This window comes from Paramisgurnus dabryanus, chromosome 8 (assembly GCF_030506205.2).
Source record: "Paramisgurnus dabryanus chromosome 8, PD_genome_1.1, whole genome shotgun sequence".
In the NCBI taxonomy this organism is placed as follows: domain Eukaryota; kingdom Metazoa; phylum Chordata; class Actinopteri; order Cypriniformes; family Cobitidae; genus Paramisgurnus; species Paramisgurnus dabryanus.
This window is the reverse complement of record NC_133344.1, coordinates 9,174,752-9,201,073: the sequence shown is the minus strand read 5'-3', so window position 1 is coordinate 9,201,073 and position 26,322 is coordinate 9,174,752. Positions and strand designations below refer to the sequence as shown.

Sequence of the window (26,322 nt, the reverse complement as noted above, 5' to 3'; positions counted from 1 at the left end):
CGGGGCTTTGTTTGTGTGAAGTCACATTAACAAGAGAATCAAAACAGCATGTCTAATGAGAGATTAAAAAATAAGGAGGGGGGGATTTATTTTATTGTAGAGTGGTTGTGTTCACACACTGCCATGTTAGGGGGGGGCATGATCTCTGAAAGCCTATGTTGACATTTGAAATCACCTAAACAAACACGCCCCTACCACAATAGAATCTGGACCGTCATTTGATAGACACGCTCCACACATATGCATCCCAGGCAACGATGTCGGTTAGTAGACACGCCCCTTACTGCTGATTGGCTACAAGTTTGTTTTGGTAGTCGGCATGACTCCCTTTTCCAAAGTGTTTTTTGAAAATCATGCACCCCACCTTTAATGTCCAATGTCCACACATTTTAGCATAATATGGGCACTTTAAGACTGTCTTAAATGAACAGTTGTTGTGCCACTGCATATGCCACTGTGCTCTCTAGGGTTACTTTTGATTTCAGATTAACGCCTAAACATCATGTTAAAAAACAAACTGGTCTGAACATGTCCTCATCCTCTCTTGATAGGCTGTTTTTGGATAGAAAAAGCTACATTGTGGAGACTTGATAGCGACAAATGTCAGATGTCAGCTAAAAGTAGTACGAAATCACACGAGTCTATTTATAAAAAGGGTTTAGAAAAAGGTTTAGGAATTGCTAAACCTTCTTAGATGTTTTCAAACACATGTCTGCGGTGACACATAATCAATATTCCTGAGCAGAAACAATGGGTGTGTTTCCAGAAGAAAGTATACAGAAAGTCACGAAGACTCCGCGGAATGTTGAAGCCCATCAATTTCTTCTCTAATCCCTTCGTAATTCCCTCAGAGTAATAAAATATCAGTTGAGACAGCTTTTCCTCCTCCATTCCGCCTCTTCTGGAAAAAATTCCCGACTGATTTCCGTGAGAGAGGGATTTTGGAAGATTAAGGAGTAGTATGTAAATGACATGCGAGGGAAGGATTTAGGAAGACGGACCGTTCAACTTGTCACATTCCAGAAGCAGACGAAGAGATAGAGAAGGCGGGAACTGATCCAGGGAATTTCCCTTTGTATTTTCTAGCTGAAGTGCATGTTCTGATAAAAGAGCTGCGATTAGCTGAGTTAACCCATAAAAATTTGTCCCAAAAGCTGTTTGATTACACAAAGTGACCACAGCGGAAATCTGTGAGGGCTTCTGGGATTCGGGAAAGATATTCAGCAGCAACTATAACAGATTATGGACTCAGTATTACACAAACCAGCTGTGTTGGCGAAGAAAGCTGCATGTCAGCATTTGATGAAATTTTTTTAATCAAACTTGTGATTAAAAACCATGATTTCTTGTAAATCAGCATTTTTTGTCGGACTCTGCCTAAACAAACGGTATTTCTGAATGGCCTGAGGGTGGGATTAAACGGATTTGACGTGAAAGTATTTGATCAATGTATAGTACGCGCCAAGAGCATTCGGTTACAATCATTATTTCATATTTGACAAAGTATTTGTTTCAAACATGGTGCATAACCCAGACAAAACCTTTTTGTGTAAATAAACAAAATGCACAATACGTTTTTTGTTTTTGTTGAAAACCTACTTGAAGTCTTGCGCGCGTGCGTCTGATGAAACTGTGTATAAGTTTCATAGACTTTATGCGAAATTTAATTACTTTTTTTTTCATTTTTTAGTGTGACCTTTTGAAACCCATTTTCTCCTGCTCATTTCTCTCTCTCTTTCTTTCCTCTCCCAGTTTCTCAATTTCTTCACGCTATAGAGTTTTAATCAGTCCCAGCTGTACAATATCGCACGGCCAATTAACAAAAGCCGTTTGGCCAAATCTCAAATGAGATGTCCACATGTAGTCCTCATTCTCTCATGCACACACACACACAAATCTTTAAAAAGTAACATGCTTTATCATTTTCTGTATGTGATCTGTCTTACAAGACTAACTAGCCTAACTGAAATGTTCTCCATCGCTGACACGAAACAACTGAAGGATGAAAGAGAAAGAAATATCCTCACTTCACCAGCACATTATTACAGTGTAAGTCAGTTTCGTACTTCTGCCCCAGACACACGAATCGTAGGGTCTGATGAAAGGAGTAATTTAGGTGCCAAGACCTTTGCGGTTTCCTGTTGATAGTGGATCACAGCTGGATGTCAGAGGTCATTTGTATGTGTGTCACCTAATGCTCTGACAGAGTGTTTTTCATTTCTCATTCTGTCCACTGTCCCTGATTATACTCCAAACAGAACTTTTTCTACAGGAGTGCTGGAGAGAAAGGTTCAGTTTTACAATCAGACTTTAAGGAGACATGCGCACGACATTGTTTTCAACAAAAACTAAAAACTTATTGTGCATTTTGTTTATTTACACGACAACAAGGTAAGACGATACTGTTATCAACCTTGCGTAAAGTAGAAAAATGCAAATTGGTGAAAATAGTGACGTCTTGCACATGCATGTTCAGACATCATGTGATGTCGCCAACTACTGGCCTGGCATGCATAATACAGCATTTAAAGTTGTTTTCATAGACCAGTAGCTGCGTTTCCATTACCCTTCAAATTGCGCAAATTGAAGTAGCGAATTGAAAATGCGCCCAATGGAAACACATCAATTTCGCGTAAACTCCCATATCACAAAAAAGTTTTTATGCTCGGGTAATGTGCCCCTCAAACTGGGGTCTGGCGAAATGGTGCCGGGGGGCCCGAGTTTTATGACATTTTATAAAATACATTCATTTATCATGAATTCTGTGTAATTAAACCTAAAAAAATAAGGCTACTAACCAACAGCCCTACTTGGTATAACTTAATAAATTTTGTTTAAAGGTAGGGTAACACATTTTGAAAAATGCTAACGGTAGCCGCCTAGCAATGAAATCCCGATCCCACCCTCAAGTCAAATCGCTCTCCAAAGTCACGCCTCTTTCCAAACACATGAACACGCACAGATCAGACGGTCACGTCTCATGTCTCATTCACCAGTGAGAGAACTTTGCAGTACAAAGTGAATAACACTTCCAAAATAACCAACATAAACAACTGGTTTACATCAGAATTAGTTTAAGCACACGTTCGGTTTTGTAGACGTAGTAACTATATCGTTATGCTCAATACAAACATATCGCGTACCTACCTTACCAAAATAAACAGTGCAACGACCCTTTCAGACCCTCTGCCTCCTGCAGCTGTTTGCATCTCGCGGTAAAGCAGTAAAGTTACCGATGTTAATTTGGATTTTTGCTCTTGCTGATCCAAGCAGTTTTTGCTGTTGTTGTTATAAAAGATGCATTTAGTTTTGTTGCTCCTGTGTAGGTTGTCAATTCAGCAGAAAAGTTTGCTGTTCTCGCTGTTTACAGACAGAGCGCACGTGAACGCGCCGATGACGTATGGTGTCTGCGTGGACTCGCTGCGCAGTGGGAATTCAAATTACACTTACGTATGAAAGGAAACGTCCGTTCGGACCGAAATCTATGATTTGTTGAACATTTTTTGGTCCTACGCCTTTCACAGATGACATAAATTTTTACAGATACATTTAAACAACTTAACACAGTGATTGCTATCAGGATGTGAGGAGACTTTTAACCAGCATAACTAAAAATGTTTCAGGATCAAATCTGTTACCCTACCTTTAATTAAAATGTACAAGTTTATAACAGTTTTTGTCATACATTTTCTTTAGGGGGGGCGCAAAGGAATGCATCGTACACAAGGGGGGCCGCACGCGGAAAAAGTTTGAGAACCACTGACGTATGGTATCAAAGTACCGGGAAAGCGTTTCGAGAGTAAACGGCTTGCTTTCCAGAGCGGCTGCACGGAGTTCTGATGACGACACAGCTCTTTGTGATTGGTCGCCTCACTGACGACCAGTGTTGGGGGTAACGCATTACAAGTAACATGCATTACGTAATAATATTACTTTTTTGAAGTAACGAGTAAAGTAACGCATTACATTTTAAATGTACACATTAATATTTGAGTTACTTTTTAAAAAAGTAATGCGAGTTACTTTTCAGTTTAATTAATTCAATTTAAAAATAAAATAATGTACTGAATTAAACTGAACATATTAACATAGAATTACGTGCTCTGTTTGAGTCAGAAACGGAGATGGCAGCGATCATAAAAACACCTGCAAGGCCTGAAAGAGATCAAGCCTCAGCCAAGTAAGAAAAAGTAACTTAAAAGTAATGTAATCATTTCTTTCCATGAAAAGTAACTAAGTAACGCAATTAGTAACTTTTTTGGGGAGTAACTTAATATTGCAATGCATTTCTTTGACAATGATCACGTGCATTACATGTTTAATCCAACCTTTAACTCCACTAATACACATTATTCATGTTTTTATAACAGGTAAAATTTGTTAATATACTTAAATATGTTATTTTGTGCCATGTAAATAAATTTGATTGAAAAAAACTGTTGTTTTTACTAATGTTTTCCATTATTTTTATGCATACAGTATAAACAGCAACTAAAATATTCAATAAAAAGGGTTTCTAGTTGCAACTTTTATTAAAAGATTAGTTTTTTGACAAATTTACCATCTAATTCACTTAATTTGCTATTAAAAACAAGGAAACACGTCAACTACGGCAGCAGGTGTTCGACGTGACGGCTCCGTCTTCAACTTCTTCAACTTCTCCCTCGACTGCAAGCGGCCAACCTCGCGATCAGTCTGCACAGCAGCACATGAACTCGAACACACAAGGGCACATAGGAACACACATAATACTCGCATCACCTACTTTATAGTATGGAAGTAGGCGGTTTCAGATGCAGCACTAGTTTTATCAGGTTTTAACCATTAACAGGTCACCTGATGTGAGTAAAATTCACATGATCCTTCTTTAAATATGGTGCAGTATGTTTGATTGGAAGACAAGACAGAAGAGGTGTGGTCAACTTCATGTGGCGTCACAAGAACCGACAAGCATATGGCATCAAAATACAGTGAAAGCAATTCAGGAGTTCAGTATGCTTTCGAGTCGCTTAGAAAATAACAATAAAGTTTTGTGCAAATCTGTATATGGAAATGCAGCTTGTGTGAACAAGCCAATTTTTCACCTTTGACCTTTTTTTAGTTGCACAGGTAAATTTATACAAAAATTCTACTTCTTAAATGACTCCAGTTTTATAGTATGTCCTTACAAACTTCTGCCAAAAAAATCAGCTGCTTCATACTTTTATCTTTCCCAGAGGTTCACATCATAGAGATGAGACTGCAGGATTTTAAAGAACAGAGATCCATTAAGAGCCTTACATGGTTGGAGATGTCCGTCATGGATGTCGAGAGGTGGAGGAGGTGATGAAGTTCATTTGAATCAAGTTCAGTTCCACACACACACACACACACATTAGAGTCTGGATCACATTGGACACGCAGATAATGTAAAGAATGAAAGCAGTAAGAGTGAGAGAGATCAAAGACAAGAGGAGGAAAGAATGTACATAAAGCCATTCTTCTCTCTGCTGTTTATGTTACTCATCAGATGGACTGGTTTAGGATGAACAGATGTTGTGTTTAAATTTAAATCTATCTTACTTTATTTTGTTCATTTATGCCTTCCTTCATTCATTCCATTCTTTTATTGTCTCTTTGTTTGTTTCTTTCTTTCTTTCTTTCTTTCTTCCTTTCTTTCTTCCTTCATTCTTTCCTTTATTCCATTCTTCCTAGTTGCCTTCCTTCGTTCATTCTTTAGTCCATCTTTCCTTTATTCCTTTCTACTTTCCTTTATTCCTTTTTTTCTTTCTTTCATTCTTTCTTTTGTTTGGGTCTTCCTTCCTTATTTGCATCCTTGCTATACTCCTTTCTGGCATTCTTTCTTTCTTTTTTCCTTCCTTCCTTTCTTGCTTCCTACTTTTCTTTCTTCGTTCGTTCGTTAGTTCCTTCCTACATTCCTTCCTTCATTCCTTTCTTTTATTGTCTCCTTCTTTCTTTCTTCCTTCATTCTATCCTTCATTCCATTATTCAAGTTGCCTTTCTTCGTTCCTTTCTTAGTCTTTTTTTCCTTTCTTCCTTCCTATTTTTCTTTCTTCCATAACTTCTTTCTTCATTCCTTTCTTCCTACTCTCCTTCCTTTGATCCTTCCTACTTTATTTTCCCCCATTCTTTCTTTATGTCTTTCTTTCTTCATTCCTTTTTTCTTTCTTCCTTTGTTCCTTTCTCTCTTTCTTCCTTCCTTCCTTTCTTCATTATTTCCTTCCTTTCTTTCTTCCAACTTTTCATTCTTTGTTTCTTCTTTCTTTCTTTCCTTCCTTCCTTCCTTCCTTTCTTTCTTCCTACTTTTCTTTTATTGATCCTTCCTACTTTCCTTCCTTCCCTTCTTTTTATGTCTTTCTTTCTTCATTCCTTTTTTCTTTCTTTTATTCTTTTCTCTCTTTATTTTGTTTGTTCCTTTCTTCCTTCCTTTCTTTTTTCTTTGTTTCTTACCTCCTACTTCTTTTCTTTGTCTCTTCCTTCCTCCCCTTCTTTCTTTCTTTCTTTCTTTCTTTCTTTCTTTCTTTCTTTCTTTCTTTCTTTCTTTCTTTCTTTCTTTCTGTCTTTCTTACTTTATTCCTTTTTTCCTTCCTTCCTTTCTCGCTTCCTTCATTCTTTCCTACTTTCCTTCGTTCTTTTTGTCTTTCTTTCTTTATTCCTGTTTTCCTTCCTTCCTTTCTGCCTTCCTTCATTCCTTCCTACTTTCCTTCCATTGATCCTTTCTACTTTCCTTCTTTCTCTTCTTTCTTTATGTCTTTCTTTCTTCATTACTTTTTTCTTTCTTTTATTTTTTCTCTCTTTTTTTGTGTTTGTTCATTCCTTCCTTCCTTTCTTATTCACTTCCTTTCTTCCTTTCTTTCTGTCTTTTTTTCTTCCCTCCAACTTTCTTTTCTTTGTTTTTTCCTTCCATCTTTTCTTTCTTTCTTTCTTTCTTTCTTTCTTTCTTTCTTCATTCCTTTCTTTATTTCATTCTTCCTTGTTTGCCTTCCTTTGTTTCTTTCTGCGTTCTTTCTCTGCTTTTTTCATTCCTTCTTTTCTTCCTTCCTTCATTTCTTGCTTCCTTTCTTCATTCCTGTCTTCCTTCCTTTCTCGCTTCCTACTTTTCTTCCTTACTTACTTCCTTACTTCTTTCCTTGGTTTCTTCCTCTGTTCTTTCTTTCCTTTCTACCTTCCTTCCAACTTTTCATCCTACCTTTATTTCTTTCTTCATTAGTTTCTTCCTACTTTCCTTCATTCCCTACTGTATTTCTGTCTTTCTTACTTTCTTCCCCTCTTCCTTTATTCCTTCCTTCCTTTCTTTCTTTCTTTCCTTCCTTCCTTCTTTATTCTTTCTTTCTCTAATCACATACTTTTACGTATAGTGGTTGTCCAACTCACTCCTTTTCCAGTAAGATTTGCTTCATGTTGTTTAATTAACATCAAATATAGCAGATCTCTTAAAGGTCTGCTGCGGTCTGATGCGGTTTTCAATGTTTACTTAGCGCGCTGAGCTGTTTCAGTGTGTCAGCGCCCAACTGTGTGCTAGATCACAAATGCCAAAACCACATGATCTCACTCATATTTACGACCCAATCCCATCAGCTGCAATCACACTGGAAACTATAAAGTCCCCACCACAACAAAACGCTTTAAACGTGAAAACATATTAATAACAGACAATGTTTTTCCTACAACCAGGAAAGACAAGGGAAAAGTGTAGTGTCTTGATGCTAAAAATACGTCATGTGGGAAATGGTGGTTGAAGTGTCTAGTATTAACCATACCATTAACAAACCTTGCCAAGTAATTTTAAAAAACAACATCTAATGGGCAATTTAACAGTGCTGATTTTATATCATCTGCGGCACATTTAGTCACAGACTGCAAACTGCGAGTCATTGATTTACCAGAAACTGTAAGTATCGTCTGCCGTCTCATTCAGCTTATGTTTTCCCGAACGCAGACTCATCTGGAAATGTTCCAGTTCTTCTCGATGTTAATCTACTATCACTAATGTCACATCAGTAGTTTTTTTATAGAAAAGATTGAAGCCAATATTCTCTGTTAAGGTGTCAGTCACAAGAAATCTTTCCTGATACTAACTCACATACCACAACACTCCAAATCAACATAAGACAAAGACACTGTTGTTTTACATGGAAATGAAAATGAATTCCTTTGGCATTACATTGAGTTATGGATGTTTGTGTGCAAATGAACCATAAAACTGAGAAACTGTCGAACCATCAGCACCTCATTACTGCAGTATACACACATGCATGAATATTTTATACAAATATATATAAACATAATGTACAAAAGCTGCCAACCTTTGCAACACCCAACAACGTATTTGGACCCAGTGTGATTTCCAAAGTGTTTACGTTATTTCCCCATCTTATGTACAGTATAACTGCAACACTCCAATATTTCGAAACTACATTTAGTTGATAAAATCATATTAAGATTAGTGCTGGGCAAAGATTAATCGCGATTAATCGCATACAAAATAAAAGTGATTTTTGGTGAAATATATGTGTGTGTACTGTGTGTAATTATTATGGATCTTTAACCACACTCACATACATATATATTTATTTATTTATTTATTTTTATTTATTTATATTTATTTATTTATTATTATTATTTATTTTTATATTTATTTATTTATTATTATTATTATTTATTTATATATAATATAGAATATTTAAAAATATAAATATATATATACATGTAAATGTTTGTTTATATATTTATATATGCATAATAATTGGACATGTAACACACAGCGCAGCTCATATATTATGCAAAAAATCACTTTTATTTTGTATGCGATTAATTGTGATTAATCTTTGCACAGCACTAAAAATATATATAAAGCTAAAGGTAACCCTTGCAATTATAAATATTTATAAGTGCTGTTTCCTAAAAGAGCTTCCTCTTTGACTTATGTTATTGTTGTCTAATGGATAATAAAATACACCAAACAAATTCAATTGAGTTGCATTGATGAAGAGACCTGACCCATAGGAAGTAACCACCTAGCAACAGAATCAGAACATCCTTGGCAACCAAATACATCTCCGCCAAATTCTTAAAATTGCATCAATGTGACGTTGAGTGATGAGCATAATTTTTAACAATAGGCTTTATGCCCAGCTGCACTACTTCCTGAACTTCAGCCAGCTCCTTGTTTCCTGTCTGCCATTATTGGACAAACTGATTAATCCAGGTGTGTCTGATTATTGTTGTTGTGACTACTGAGGTCAGGCACACCTGGATTAATCAGTTTGTTTGTGACTACTGAGGTCAGGCACACCTGGATTAATCAGTTTGTCCAATAATGGCAGACAGGAAACAAGGAGCTGGCTGAAGTTTAGGAAGTAGTGCAGCTGGGCATAAAGCCTATTCACATATGTAAACTGATATGCTAATGTTTTGAAAATAAATGTAAAATATTTTAATTTGGTGTTAGTAAAATGTTAAACATTGTGTGTCCTCAAATGCATTTTATGGTCACAGCTATACAGTGTAAAATATGTTTGTTTGTTTTTTAACTATGTTATGCATGCCAATGAGCCGAACAATAATAATTCAGAGAAAGCGCACGATTCTGCTCAATAAAACACATAAGACGATAAATAATAGTGACACTTGTTCCTCCAAGGGGCTTTTAAGATTGTGGACGTGTTTTCTGTCACTGTTTTTGACATATAGAGCACTACCAATGAGATACGGAGGTACTTTAAATGACCCACAGATGCAAAAAAAAACTTTGTGAAACGCCAAAACTCCTTTTCAAAAGCCGTACCCTTTTTTCGAAGGAAAATTCTGCTAAATGTGTCTGACAATAGTTTAAACCACATATTTTCCTGGATAAAGTCTTTGACAGCATGGCAGCTTGACTGACATTTCAGTGCCTTTTCTCATGTTACTGTTGGCTGTAGTGATGAACTGAAATGTTTAATGTAGGTCAGTGTGAAGCGTAGGTCACTCTTCACTAAACGTAATCCTGCAACCTTTGAAGAATGCGTACTTAGGTTTAATATTCATGCTACTACAATTCCCACACTAAATTCATCTTTATAATTACTCCGAAGATTGAAGTAACATGGTGAATTAATTCTCTTTAACATTCTGGTAGCGCAAAATCTCATGGGAACCCAAGCGGCCTTCATTTCCTTGAAGACAATTAAGGCGTAATTGGAATCAAACCGACAAGCTTAATATTTTCAATCCAGATCCTTAATCACTTATTTTCTTGTTTAATTCAGTCTTGAGTGTTCGGTGTGTTTGTTAAATAGGCTAATCATTTTAAATATTTTCAGTGTGGTTACAGAAACCACATTGTGTGTGAGGAATGTGCGCTTTGTGAAGTGGTTGTCTGTGGGTTCGTTTCCCAGTACATGTGACGTGTGTGTTTAAGTGATCTAAGTGTGTGAAGAATGTGTTTTTACAGTGCTTATATAAATACTCATACTGTTTTATTTATTTTATTTCAGTATGTGAGATGCATGTTGAAGTATTATCACAAGTAACTCTAAAATATTATTTTAGAGAGATTAAGATTAAGTTTGACTTCTCTGATGTTAAAAAGCTGGGTTTAACATTAAGAATAATATGCCATATTTATATATTAGGTATACACTAGATATGAAGAGTTTAGATTAAGCCAGGACTAATCCTTAGTTATATTAGGACATTTAAAGGGGACATATTACAAGACTTTTTTAAAAATATGAAATTAATCTTTGGTGTCCACAGAGTGCGTATGTGAAGTTTTAGCTTAAAATAAAATATAGATAATTTATTATAACATGTTAAAATTGACACTTTGTAGGTGTAAGCAAAAATGTGCTGTTTGTGGGTGTGTCCTTTAAAATGCAAATGAGCTGATCTCTGCACTAAATGCCAGTCGCGTGGTTGGATAGTGCAGATTAATGGGTGGTATTATCCCCTGATGACATCACAAGGGGAGCCAAATTTCAATGACCTATTTTTTCACATGCTTGCAGAGAATGGTTTACCAAAACTAAGTTACTGGGTTGATCTTTTTTACATTTTCTAGGTTCATAGAAGCACTGGGGATCCAATTATAGCACTTAAACATGAAAAAGTCAGATTTTTATGATATGTCCCCATTAAGTAAGGAATAATTGATAACGTGCCATTGAATTATAAGAAAATAATGCACACCCAAGGTGCCGGTGTGCATTATTTTCAAATAATTCAAAGGACCGGAGTCAATTATTCCTCTTATAACACAGTTACCACAAACATTGCTCTGGTGCCTATTTTTAAGACATTTGACAAGTTAGGTGTGCGTTTATCAGAAATTAATGCATACACACGGAACATTTCTCAGCCAATCAGAATACAGCATTCAACAGACCCTTGGTATAAGTGGTTTTAACAAACATACCTTACAAAAAACATTACTGCTGTGAATCCTGAGACAAAACAATGGCACTGATAGATTTTAAGATGTTCGTGCAAGCTGTTTTAAGTTAAGCATTTTAGTCCAGGACTAGCTTAAGCCCCGTCCAGGAAATCGCCCCTAGACGTGTCCATAATATTGACAAAGAAAATCAATGCAGGTCCAAAAAAAACACATTGTAAAAAGCACACATCACTGAAAGGAAATGGATGACAGCAGATGCCCTAAAGCTTTCAATGCAACTGTGTCAGACACAATAGAAAAGCTTGCATATCAAATCATTACTTTGCACATAAAGCAAATGAGGAAATACACCTTTATGTAAATGTGTAACATGTAACCCATACCACAAAGCCAATCATAAAGGTCAATTTTCATTCTGTACATCATCCGAATAATGAATACATAAGCTTTCCATTGATGTGAATCTGAGGGTGCCCAAAAATTTAAATACTGAGAAAATCCTTTCGCAACACATATTACTAATGATAAATACAAATTTACAAAATATCTTGATCTTTACTTTATATCCTAATGATTTTTGGCATAAAAAAATCAAACAATTTTGACCCAAAACAATGTTGTTGGCGATTGCTACAAGTATAATCGTGCAACTTATGACTGGTTTTGTTGTCCAGGGTCACATCTCTGCACCACTAGTGATACCAAACAAAATTGTGATGATGAGAAGATCGAAACATCCCCAAATTTAAGTCACTGGTTGACCCGACGCATCCGTGTTCAAATACAACAAGTGTGTTTCTGGCCTTAGTTGTCTCCGCACATCCAACCGGCATGAAATAAAATAATTAAACATCAAATTACGTCAACAACCTTGAAATAAACAAACTTAAAAAGGATTAAGTCAATTTAAGTAAAAGAATAAAATGTTTTATCATGGGCATTTGGCAAGATTTAATGCAGGTTGCAGAGAGGTTTTGACAGATAATGAGAGTTGTTTTTATGATGTAACCGCAAAAAAGAGAGAGGAATGTGGAATCTAGTGAGGTTATAAAAATGTCACTGCCATCCTAAATTAATCTTAGACAGATGTAGTTTGGGAAATTAAGATCCTGTGTCTTTTACAATAAACCATATACACACACAGATTTTCAGTATGCGTCTGCATTGATACATACAATCTGATCTCACAGGAATTGGTATGTTTTTTTAAAGTTGGCTAATTTGTATGAAGTAAAATCTAAACAAAATTATGATTATTTGGAAAAAAGCAATAATTATACCGCACCCCTAAACCCAATTTCACAGGTGAGAAAGCGAATCGTACAAAAACATCCAAAATTGTTTTTCAAAATGAATACGAATTAACCACCTAGTAAATTACGTACTATTTGCCTACAGTTTGAGTTATAATATATTGTGTTATTGTATATAGTCATGTGTGTGGATTTGATCCGCCTCGGGCTTCTATGTCATTTTGGCTCAGATCCGTTCCACCCATCTGGTTCTGGAGGACAAAACTGAGAGGATCAGACCAAGCCAGAAATATTACCTTTTCACACACACTAGACACAAACATAGCAAAGAACAAACTAGAGGTCACTGAAGGTCATTTCTTTTTCCTCTTATCTTGACTCTTATAACTGAATTATGAGTTAGCAATCCTCATAATGGCTCTAAACTAATTACTTGAGACATTATTCACACACAAAACAAACAGATACAAGGTTCAAGCAAACACAAAGCAACACTGTTTTCATCATAATTATGTTTGTGTGTGAATGTGTTCCCCTGCAGGAGGTGATCTGGTACGACCTGAAGCTCAGTGTGTTATTAAGGAACAGGTGGGGATGGAAAGAACCAAAGACAGGAGTGCTTGGACTCAATTTTCTCATACATACCCAGGTGATAAAAATACACAAATTTACACTTTATTCATGTAGTACACTTCCATGCACATGTACTTAAAGTGCTCTATTTCCCTGCACTAATTGTGTACTCAACTGTGCGTTTTTGAGACACCATGAATTTGCTTTTAGCATGCTATCTTTGTATTTCAAAAATGTATTTAATTACAGCTTGAACTCATTATACTTATCATAGATACACTGTAAAAAAAAACTTCAATCGGTAACACCTTAAATATTTAAGTTTGTTCAACTTTATTGTTTCACCTAAAGTGAAACTAAAGTGAAATTTTAAGTTGAATAAACAAGTGTTTTTTTTTGGTTGTTACAAATTGAAGTAATTTCAGCACAGAAGAAATCGCTAGCTGCTGGCTTTTTTGAAAAACCCAGAGCTTCCATTGAAAACAATTTTACGCGGACGTAAAAGCTTTGGTGTGCACGCCCCCTATTTTCTATTTTTAGTATTTTGAATGGTACTGAAGTACAAATATTAGGGCTGTCAATAGATTCAAATATTTAATCTAGATTAATCGCATGATTTCATAAGTTAACTGGCGATTAATCGCAAATTAATCTCACATTTTTATCTGTTCTAAATTTACCTTCATTTAAGAATTTTCAGTTTTTTTAATACTCTTATCAACATGGGTGTTGACAAATATAGATGCTTTATGCAAATTTATGTTACACCAGCCTGTTTACATTTTCAACAGAACCATCAGCCATTGTTTTGTATATGAATTTTCCTTTCAGAAGACCCTTTTCTTTCTCAATTTATGTTTGCTGCTTCATCATTTGTGAGCTGTACTGAAAAATTAAGTCAGAATGAGCAAATTTTATAAAATTAGGTTTTATATTTTGACATTTTCTATTTAAAAAACTTCAAAACAATGCATGACTTGTTTGAATCTTCAACCTGTTGAAGAGTCAGCAAAGGTAATTTTGAGAAAAATCGCAAATTACCACAAAATTACCACATCCATACCTTAAAATAATAGATTTAATAAATAGATTTAGCACACACAAAGTCAAAAACAATATCAATATATGTTAAACTTTTATCTATCTTTGTGTTTGATTGACATTGATACAGACAACTTTAAGATCTACTATAATGCAAGGATCTTTAATGTTAACACATCAGATATTTTTCCACAGATCACCAAACATTCACTTCAAATATAACAGATTATAGGTCCTACTTTCGTGGATTCTTGTCAAAACAGATATTTTTAAAACTGTAATTTTGTGTAGATGTCTGCGGGTCGCGCACTCGCGCCTCTGTGTGCACGCAAGGAAGATCGTTTTTGAGTCTTGTCGCTCTTAATAACTCTTAAAACATTAATCTGTTCCCGAACTTTAACTCTCTTAATAACCCTTTTAACATCAATTCAATTCAATTCAATTCAATTTTATTTATATAGCGCTTTTCACAAAAGTCAATTGTTTCAAAGCAGCTTTACATAAATAGAAGCAGTGAAAAGCACAGAAAACGACAGATAGCACAACAGAATACATGATAGCATGAGCAGTTAAATTTGCTGCGGCTATGACTCAATATTATAATTGCACGTATTACTAAAGCAACGTATAGAAGAGGAAGCTAGGTAAAGCCCAAAAAGGCTGCCTCCCCGGGGTGAAAAACCCCCTAGGAGAAAAAAAAACCCCGGGCTTTTATCCGAGGAAAAATAAGTCCTAGGAGGGAAAAACCCTTGGGAGAACGGAAATGGAGATTTAGCGGAGATTAAGCGGTTCTGCCGGTGATCGTTGGTCAGGTATCAGCTGGGCATAACGTTGAAGGACGGCCAGTAGATCAGAGGTGTGCCGACTTTCACATCTACCGGGACTGGGTCTGTTTGTCTCGTCCTCGGGTCGAGGACGAGACAGGGAGAGAAAAACAAAATCGTATTAGCGTAGCAGCCGTTCATATGTATTGAAGTGTCACACAGTGATGTGGTTTAACTCAGCTTAGTTCCAGACAGACTAAATATTGCGGCATAATTATGTTATCCACAGTTGAGGATTTAGCAAATTGGGGGCCCAATGCGAGGGTATATATGGTAAATAAGGGTCACCTTCCGATCTTTAAGAGAAAATGAAACCTGACGACCCGTTTGACTAAGGCCTAAAGCCTCAAGCAAGTCCTTCAATTTATTTTTAAATTTCTGCATGCTTTAAAAGCGAAACCAAAAAACACGAATGGAGACCCATCTTTTCATTAGATAATTTATGACGGTTCACCTCTCAGAAAACGTACAAATAAATAATTTTAGTTGTTTAAAGGGCCCATGTCACAGGACTTTTTTAAGATGTCAAATTAATCTTTGGTGTCCCCAGAGCACATATGTGAAGTTTTAGCTCAAAATACCATATAAATAATTTATTATAGCATGTTAAAATTGACACTTTGTTGGTGTGTGCAAAAATGTGCCGTTTTGGGTGTGTCCTTTAAAATGCACATGAGCAGATGAAGTGCAAACATTGATCACAACGATGGTTGTTTGTTGAAATTGAAACTCAATTGTTCTGTGAATTATTTTCTCTCTGCAATAAATTGCAGTGCTGTGGTTGGATTAAGGGGTTGGATTATTATAATAAGAGCTCCTTATGACATCATAAGGAGAGCCAAATTTCAACAACCTATTTTTTCATGTGCTTGTAGAGAATGGTTTACCAAAACTAAGTTACTGGGTTGATCTTTTTCAAATTTTCTAGGATGATAGCAGCACTAGGGACCCAATCATAGCACTTAAACATGGAAAAAGTCAGATTTTCATGTCATGGCCCCTTTAATGACCATTTAGAGCATTGCATTTACTAGACAAGAGCTTAATGTTCTTATTTTTATGAAAACCTCTGACTCATTTAGACAGCAAGGGTCACAGTAAGGCTGCGTCCTAATATATCCAACTATAGGCTGGACCAAGGGCGTTGCGTTAATCGCGTTAATAAAATTAGAGGCGTTAAAATGAATTTGCGTTAATTTTGACAGCCCTACAAAATATACTTTTACAAATGTACTTGAATTCAAAGTATTATTTTTACCTGGGTACATGGCACATTTTTGTTGAGAGAACAAATAACAGATAACAAAACAGTGAAGCGTTCAACAGTAATTACTAGGGCTGTCACAATGATTAAATAATCGTCTCATCACGCTTGTTTGACCTCATCGCCATGATTTCAGATCACCGCAATGATTGCACATCTCTCTAAAAAACACAAGGGGGAGCTGCAGGAATTGCTTTTTTTGCAGCAACTACAGTACTAATATGACCTTAGCAGGATTGGTTACTTTTAAATATGTGTTATGTGTATTTACTGTCATGTAAGGCTTGCAAAATATTTAATTTAAATAATCACAACAATGTGTGAAAATATTTTTTCAACAAAAAAATGTATGAAAATTAAATGTTAAAGCACTAAAACAGGCAATTAATCGTCATAATCGCCACAATTTATTAGGTAATTAACTTTCAGCCAAATTTCATAATCGTGACAGCCCTAGTAACTACTACATATTGTACACTGTACACTTTAAGATGTCTTTGTTACAGTTTACCTATGCATTTAAGTGCTGAACCATATCTTCTTACTATAGTATTTGGATAAGTATTTTAGTTTGGTTTAGGTATAGTCACATGTAAATTTGCATAATTTACTATATTTAAGTTATTACTGTAGTAAGTACAAGCGACATAACAAATACGCTGTAAAATTACTGCTACCAAAAATGCTTACTACTTGGGTTTGTGAATAAAATGCATGTGTTATCTTAATGTTCAGTCTGTGTGAGTTCTGACTGGAGAAAAGAGAGTAACCACACGTGTTGAACCGAGCTAATGAACTGACTCTGGCAATGTGGACATCTGTATTTCTGAAACGCCTCATGATCACTCAGCACCAGCATTCACTCTCTCCATCACACTTCATTCTTTCCTTTTCTCAATCACTCACTGACACACACACACACACACACACACGACATGGAAAATCTCAGAGTAAATGAAGGTCCCATAGCTTTCTGCACCCCGAGTGTGTGTGTGCGTGTGTGCAGAAGCATTAGTGTTGTAGGATGTGTTTTTGTGAAAGAAAACATTGTGAGGGAAAAGAATGTTATGGCAGAGGAGTGAGTGAAACATCACAGATGTGACCACACACATACACACAGCATCAAGAAACCCCTATAAAGGGACCGTCCTTTTTAGGGTACATGTATGTCCAAATGTGACGTTAGGCTTGGCTTAAAGGAATATTCCATTTTCTTAAAAGAAAAATCCAGATAATTTACTCACCACAATGTCATCCAAAATGTTGATGTCTTTCTTTGTCAGTCGAGATGAAATTATGTTTTTTGAGGAAAACATTGCAGGATTTTTCTCATTTTAATGGACTTTAATGGACACCAACAATTAACACTTAACTCAACACTTAAAATTTTTTTCAACGGAGTTTCAAAGGACTAAAAACGATCCAAAACGAGGCAAAAGGGTCTTATCTAGCAAAACGATTGTCATTTTTGACAAGAAAAATAACAAATATACACTTTTAAAGCACAACTTTTCGTCTAGGTCTGGTCCAGCGCGACCTAACGTAAATGCGTAGTGACGTAGGGAGGTCAAGTGTTACATATATAAAACGCACATTTGCGGACCATTGTAAACAATAAACTGACACAAAGACATTAATTAGTATCAGTTGACATACAACAACGTAGGAACGGTCCTCTTTCACCACATTTGTAAACACTGGGGCGGAGTTTCGCGTTCGTCCTCTGTGACCTCTTGACGTGATGACGTATTGCGTCGGGTCACGCTAGCGCATGACGACCGGATTTAAACGAGAAGTTGTGCTTTTTTTATTGTCAAAAATGAAAATCGTTTTGCTAGATAAGACCCTTTTGCCTCGTTTGGGATTGAATCCATTGAAACTCCGTTGAAAAAACTGTTAAGTGTTGAGTTAAGTGTTAAGTGGTGGTGTCCATTAAAGTCCATTAAAATGAGAAAAATCCTGCAATGTTTTCCTCAAAAAACATAATTTCTTCTCGACTGATCAAAGAAAGACATCAACATTTTGGATGACATGGTGGTGAGTAAATTATCTGGATTTTTCTTTTAAGAAAATGGAATATTCCTTTAAGTTGTGTGTGCAAAAAGTAGTATTAGTTAATTAAGCACACAACACCAAAACTCAAATGTTGACCCCTACACAAAATGAAGGTTCTTAAAGGTGCAATGTGGGACTTTTAGCGGAATCTAGTGGTGAGACTGTGAATTGCAACAAGTGCCTAGGCCGAATGTATACAAGGGACGTACGCTTATGCGCGCCGTCCACATGACGTCATTTTCATCATCAGGAGGTTCCACGGTTGTCCACATGCACCATCCATGTGCTGCACACATTTTGAGACAATATACTTTTTTCCGCGTTCGGCTCGCGCACGCATGCGTCAGCGCAGCTTTCAAAGTATACTCATCGCGGCTACGCGCGGATGGCCGCGTTCAACAATTTTTTTTTTTTATTAAATTATTACTCTACCAGGCAGTCAAGGCAGCACTGATTGGGTGACATTTACAGTACATTAAACATTTAGGATATGTAAAAAAGTAGCCAATCCACTATTGCACACACAGTTTAGTTAAAGAACAGGAATCAAACATTATGGTGACGACAATAATCTACAGTTTCTGTTTTTGGAAGTAGTAAAAATAAAAAATAGTGTGGAAATTTCCTTTGTATAATTGTTTGTAGTGGAGTGTCCTGTCTCAATATTTTCACGCGCAGTTGTACGCAGACTGTAAGCGCACTGTGGGCAGCACGCGGACGGTGTGCACGGACTCTCCTGATGACGGAAATGACATCATGCGGACAGCCCTAGTATACCCAGGGCTTAAGACAGCGCATGCTTGTGAAAATGTGAGACAGGACACAACTCTACACAAATTAAACAAAGGCAATAGACACACATCATCATCTTTTTATTTATTTTTGTCACCATAATATATGATTTTTGTTTTCTTGTTGTATGTTCTAAATTTGTTTGCAATAGTGGATCCGCTTTTTTTATTCATCTATCCAAATTTTTTCAATGTACTGTAAATGTCACGAATCAGTGATGCCCTGACGGCCTGGTAGAGAAATAATCTTAATAAGAAATAATTTGTTTTGTGTACGTGTCGAACGCACGTAGCCACACTGAGTATACTTGGAAAGCTGCGTTGACGCGTATACCTGTAGACTACAGGGCGGGGTATACCTTTTTTCCGCGCCCGGCTCACGCACACTGGACACGGGCACGGAAAAAAGGTACACCCGGCCCTTCAGTCTACAGCTCACCCTTCCTTTTCGAAACCATAGACTGTAAAAAAAGATGGACGACGTCCGTTCGCTCTCTTCCGTTGGTAAAAAGGGAAGCCGTCGGTGTCCCGATATGGCGCTGACATCTTGGGTCTTGAGTCTGCGCAGTAGCGATTTCAGGATCAGTCCTGCACAGTAGTGAGCAGGAAGTAATGCCGCGAAAGCAAGGCCACGCCCTCGCTCCCGCAGAATGCACATATCACGGCTGTCAATCATGACGTGACACCACCGTTTTTATAGCATTAAATAAATAACTAAAAACAAACTTGTTTTAAAAACAAACACTTGAATTTAGATCAGCGTGATAAAAACTACAGTAAATGACAGAAACCAGCTTAGGAAAAAATATAATTGAAGTTTAACGAAATTGTTTAGTTGATCTCAAGTCCCATTGAATTACATTGGGAGGCGGGGTTTTATGACCAATGCTGGGACCAGACACTGGGGGGCGATGGAGACGCTTTGGCTTCACTTTTCAGGGCTTGTGCGGCACGCTTGTTCGAAACGCATAGAGAAGCTACGGTAGCCACCACAGGACAAACACATCTTTGACTGAGTCAATGTAGTGACGAGCGCACTTTATGGAGCAGGGTTGCGTTTTTCAAAAGCATCGTTAGCCAACTACTGTCATAAGTTTCGTCGTTACTGACAAAAATCAACAAATCTGTGTTTCCCGAAACCATAATTTGAACGACAGCTCTTCACCTGTGGTTAAAAGCATAGTTCCTTGTTATTATAATATGTAGACTTATGTTGATCATGCTTTTGAACAAAATAAGCAAAATACATGTAGTACATATATAAATATATAAAAATTTTATTTTCCGTCTTTAAGTTTGTAAACAGAATTTAAAAACTGCATTTGAAAACTACGAACTTTAAGACCCGGGGGAATCCCTAGCAGAAGTGACGTAAGAGGGAACTTGTGCATGAATTTAATATCTTTAAAAAACAACAACAGATAAATAAATCACGTTAACAAAACAAGTTGTCTGGTGCAATTTACATTATTTACAGCATTATCTGACATTAAATCGATTTGCATATATGTTGATATATGTGTCGTAATTTACCTTTAATTTGTGTTAAAGTCTAAACGGGTTCCTCTCTATATTTGTAAGTTGGGCTAAAATGTAAAGACAGATACATAGAGTGTAGCCAAGTGTCTTAAAGCCTAATAATTTATGCCGCTTGCTTTGTTTTAAAAGCTCTTTTCACTCATTTCTCTCTCAACACAGACACACAACTTTAATTTAAGATCGATTTCTCTGTCCAGCTCACTAAATGAATGCTCTTTTCTTTGGCAATAAATACGGGTGGCTAATTAAAATCGTCTCATAAATATCACAAGGATACTTTTCCTGTCTACACACTTCAGGGGAAATTTTGGTGATTAGTTTGTTATAGACTTGTGGTCACTATGATTGATTTATTTGACAAGCAAAGCTAGAAAACTTAAGGCACAGGATCAGAAATGACTTAACCAAAATGTTTATACAGTGCTGCTGACCAATGAACTGATGCTTGATAGATTTCTACTGTGCTTAGTCTTACACATTGTGCCACAAATGTAACTCCCGTGCCACCTGGTGGCCATCGTGTGAAACATAATATCACATAAGATTAGCCTCATCACCATGGACACAAAACTGGCAATTGCAACCGGATTAAGGAAATTTCTGGGAGTCAGAAAGTTCATATGTTTTGGTAACACAATACTTGAAGGGTTGTGCATAAGACTGACATGACACCATATTTGTGACATGACAAAAGTAGATTTTATGAACATTAATGACAACTGTACATCTGTTCAGTAATGTAATTTTTAATGCAAAGATGACATTGTTTGAGATGTCTTTGTTATGACAACTTGACATAAGGGTCAGTGACAAAAAAAGGTTTGGCAAGATGATACACTGTGTATTTATGTTAATTTTATGCAATAGAAAATTAAATTTGCACCATTTTTATGAAAGTTAGGACTGAATGGACTTGAAAATGTCAAATGGTGTAACCGCCAATTGTGCCAAAGAATGAGAAATATTAAATATTTTATCCACCTTGTAAGCATAATCATAAAAAAATCATCTTAAAATATACTTTTATTAGTTATTTCTAAATGTACATTTAAATGCGTTTTTGTAATATTTGTCCTGAAAACAGCTCTGTTGTCTAAATAATTTTTGACAAATGATGTAAAAGTTTATGTTAAAAAAATCATATTACACTATAGATGATTATATTTTATTCCACATTTTTTATGAATATGTTTATATTTTAATTTAAAAAAATATTAGTTAGACCAAATTGACACAGACCGGTTACACACATTGACATTTTTGCAATTATCCCCCAAATATTCTTTCGAAATGAAGTAAAACCAGACATTTTAGACTTGGTCCTCCTAAAAAAAGAGAATGTATGCAAGTAATCTGCAAATTTATTTTGAAATTTTAACCCTTTTACGTTTAATTTATCCATACGGACACAAAATAATTAACTTCACGTCACTGACCCATAAACCAATACATCATAACTTGTCATAAATATAGCAGCATAATTTAATTAAATTATTAAACATAAGAAATGACCAAGCTTTATGGGTTGTTAAAATGTCATTAGGTGTTAATACTATGTCAAATAATTTTAAATACCTTAACAAAATTTTATAGAAACATCAAACTATTATACTTAACTTTATGTATGTGCACAATACATAAAAACTGACAACTTACAGAACTTGTTCTTCCTCGCACAGAGGGTTCTGAAATTTTCTGACAAATTTCTGAATAATTAATTTAATTAGTTTTTTTTTTCAGCGATATGGACCCAACGCTGCATGGCTTAACCCATTATTGTACTGTTTTCATTTAATTTTAGTTGACATTTTTATTATTATTATTGGTTTTTTATTTTTTTTATTTCTTAAACACCTGAAGGAAACTTAAAAATACATTATTGACTGAAGCATATTCATGACACTGTTATAAAACTATATGACAGAGTATTATCACTTAATGACATTTTAATGATATTTGTATCACTGTAATTGAGGTCAAGAAAAATATTTATGAAGCTATTATAAAACAATTTGAGAGTATTAACACAATGACATTTTGATGACAAATTCAGTTTGTATCACTGGTAAAAAGTGGTCAGTTATATTGTCTTGGTTATGTCAAGTTGTCACGACAAGTTATGATGTATTGGTTTATGTCAAGTTGTGATAACAAAGACATCTCAAACAATGTCATCTTTGCATTAAAAATATAATTGAACGAATGATACTCAATGACAGTTGTCATAAAATCTCCTTTATGTTCATGACACGTGTCATGTCATAATTATGAAGGCGTCATGTCAGTCTTATGAACACCCCTTCAAGTAAAGTGTTACGCATTTTTAAACAGACCTCATTCTATCAAAGTGATCATTTTAATGGCAGAATAATTTTAGAAATTCAGACCAAACTCTGCCGACAGTCAAACTGGAGGGCACAAGATGGTGCCAGGGGGCCCCTGGATTTATGACATTTTATGAAATACATTAATTTATCATAAATTATGTGTAACTATACCCCAGAAAAATAAAGCTACGAACCAACAGCATTACACAGTTTCATTTAAAAAATATTCACATCCCAAGTTTGAGATTGTTTCATGTCATGAATTTTCTAGGGGGTGCAGCGAAGGGATGCACCCAGCAAACCAAAAAGTTTGAGAACCCCTGGCTTAGACTGTGAGACTAAGCCAGGGGTTATGACTAATGTACCTATTTATAGAAAAACCACAGTGAAGTTTTCAGACAAAACAATTTGTTTTATTTAAAAAAATCTGCTTTGAGGTTTGGAATGTGATGATTAGACACTTCACTAAAACATACAAAGCTTTGTAGAAATACTATCACTGCTATTGAAATAAAATAAAGAAATTAAGAGGACACCAAATGTGGATGACAATATATTGTGTTTAAAACTATAAAATACCTTTTCAGTGAGAACTGAACACATTTGGTCTACCGTAGAGTCATCCACAAGAGAGCCGAGCAACACAAATCTCATTCCCGATCGCACAGGAATTCTTCTATAAAGTGGCTGAGTGCCCTAAATTTCCTACAAACAAAGACATCTGGATTTAAGAATGACAAATACATCACAAATGCATTGTTAAAATTTGTCTAAAGTGAAACGACTAGGATTGTCTTAATGACTGTCTGCATTAGACTGACTCAGAATAAAGGCAAGAAGTGAATATGTGTGTTTGTCCAACCTGATCTCACATTCGTATATGTATTTTACGAGGTAGCAATTTTGTATGAAATCATACGAATTGAAAACCAAATACCTCGTAAAATACGTAGGAATTTTATTGAGGTTGTGTTGGTTTGGGTGCTGGATTTAGGTGGTTTTCAATCCTTGCTATCACATTCAGATGTGCGATCATTTAATACCTAAATCTCATTTATTGAATAACAGTGACTGTTGTAAACAATTTCTGACTTTGTCAGTTGAATCTAAGTTTAGCAAACTATTTTGTGCAAGGACAACTATTTGGTCCAACAAAAACAATCTTATCAATCACTTTTAAAGGAATAGTTCATCTAAAAGTTATCATTCACATCCACTCATGTCAGTCCAAACATCAGGAAAAATATTTACACCGATCCGACAAACACCAACAAACTCGTTCATTTTAAATCCAGCAGCTAACTTTGAATGTTGGTGTTTGTTTGTCGTTTAGCGTGTCAATGTGAAAAAACCTTTACGATACTTTAATTGTCAATTGTTTGAAGTCCGACAGCAGCACCATGTATGCTTTTACAATTTCAACTTGTTTTTCTGTTTCATGAAAGATGTACACAACCTGTTAGGGTGCATAATTGAAAAAAATTGAATGTTTAAGGGAAATGTTCCAATTTTCTCTCTTGATTCTCTCTTTAACAATTAATTATTCACCCAGACAGCAGATGACTGTGGGCCGGATCTGGCCCAGAGTTGTCTGCTGTCTGTGCGCGCTTTGTGCTTTACATCCTTCACTAATCACATTCGTACTACAGTACATTTTGATGGCAGGCCTGCTGGTAACTTGTAGCATTGATAATATTAAACATATCCCTCTTAACAAAAGACAGGAAATTACCCAGAGGACAGAGGGGTTGAGCAAAATCACGTCTGTGGTCACGGCAGAAGGCTGTGTCAAAGGTCAAGTCTTCGCCATTATAAAGAACACGAATAAACACATTGTCCAACCCTTTTCCTTTTTTTCCGCTATTTTCTTTCACTTCTGGGCCGTTCCACAGCTCAAACACCAGCCGGGCGGCAAACCTAGGAAACCCCGCCCCTTCCAGTCCCAGGGCGCTTAGCAGCGGCGCCATAGTTACATCATGGGCGGAGGCTAAAGCAAACACCGCTTCCTCTTTTCCTCTGCGCGTCTGTCTGCCTTTTGCGATCCGTTCCAGTCGTGTCGCAGTGCGGTTGAGATACGGATGCGCTGCGAGCACGGCGTAGCGACGGTATATCCCCGCCTCTCTTCGGTCCAGTTCATCATCCTTCTGTTGCCGGCGAATCACGGCAAAGTGCTGTAGCGTAAGACACGCCTCCTCCGCGGGAGTGTCTGATAAAGTCCGTGTGCTTGAGCAGGGGAAGGCAAGACTGTGACAAAAATGACATAACAGCGCATCCACCGGATTGGCTGCCCTGAGAGTTTTCGTTGCCACACCCAAAGCCTTCGCCATGGCGACATACGTGTGCTCCAGTTCGGTGTTTGCCGTCCTATGGCGGTATTGTCTGCGTTGGTCCTGATCCAGGTAACGGTTACGCGCAGGACAGTCGCACGAGGAACCGCAGAACAGCGTACTCCACTGCTGTCGTACCGTCACCCGCGACCAATCAAAATTTGGCAAGAAGCCGAACAGGAAAGCCAATCCGCTCTGCAGGGTGCGGCTTTTACCTGTGGTCTCCACCCACAACTGCCTTGGCGACCAGTCATCGGTGAGCAGGTTATGACGCTTGATGTAGGCCTGACGAAGGTGATCACCGTTTTTTAAGTGCTGTACGACACCTAAAAGAGACAAGATAACACATTAAATATATTTGGATACATAATACTCATCCAATAAGAGGCAATCACAGAAAATGTCACACCTGTCTGTGTAAGCTCTCCTGTTTCACAACTGCTGTGATTGGGTAATCGAGGAAGAGATCCCAATGATGCATCCCAGTGACCACGCCCTCCCAGAGCCATGTGATTTATGAAAGAGGCCAAGAGGCGGTGAGAGGGCTTTCTGCAAAATTTAAATCATGAAAAGACACAAAATAATGCATCAATGAACAAATTTTGAGAACTTTCATGAAACTCGGGCAATTAAAACAACAGAGAGGGCTGCATTTACACGGCCTGTTTGAAGTGACTCAATTCCAATTTTTATCCCTCATGTGGCACTGGAAATAAATCTGATAGGAGTTGGATAAATGCATTCGCATCCGCAATGTAAACAAACAGATCGGATATTTCAATGTCAAGACGTGTCGTGCGTCATTGAAAATACAACGCTGGCAAATGATGTCAACTTAGGTGGAGACCACCCGCCATCACATGACTCTTCTTAGCAGCACATCTTTGGCTCGATGGCTCTGAAGTAATGTTTAAGTTTAGAAATAAAGTTCTATAATCAATTTGTGTGTGT

At 36.6% G+C, this 26,322-nt stretch overlaps 1 protein-coding gene and 2 long non-coding RNA genes across 4 annotated transcripts in view; 2 read left to right on the top strand and 1 right to left on the bottom strand.

Moving 5' to 3' along the window:
* The window catches only part of LOC135771875 (uncharacterized), a 41,768-nt gene extending 28,502 nt beyond the window's left edge, over nt 1–13,266 (top strand). Inside the window, exon 3 of the long non-coding RNA XR_010543106.2 lies at nt 13,172–13,266. This is a non-coding gene — a long non-coding RNA (uncharacterized lncRNA). The remainder of the gene's footprint in view (nt 1–13,171) is intronic.
* A 9,529-nt stretch (nt 13,267–22,795) lies between these two features.
* Nucleotides 22,796–24,279, top strand: LOC141282494 (uncharacterized). The gene is made up of 2 exons (XR_012337187.1): nt 22,796–23,926; nt 23,998–24,279. It is a non-coding gene; the product is annotated as an uncharacterized lncRNA (long non-coding RNA).
* Nucleotides 23,436–26,322, bottom strand: part of pxylp1 (2-phosphoxylose phosphatase 1) — a 152,356-nt gene continuing 149,469 nt past the window's right edge. For both annotated transcript variants that reach the window (XM_065280487.2, XM_065280488.2), the window contains 2 exons: nt 25,781–25,920; nt 23,436–25,697 (listed from right to left, as the gene is read on the bottom strand). In XM_065280487.2, coding sequence (XP_065136559.1) covers nt 24,688–25,697; nt 25,781–25,920 — 1,150 coding nt within the window. In that variant the 3' untranslated portion in view covers nt 23,436–24,687. The remainder of the gene's footprint in view (nt 25,698–25,780; nt 25,921–26,322) is intronic.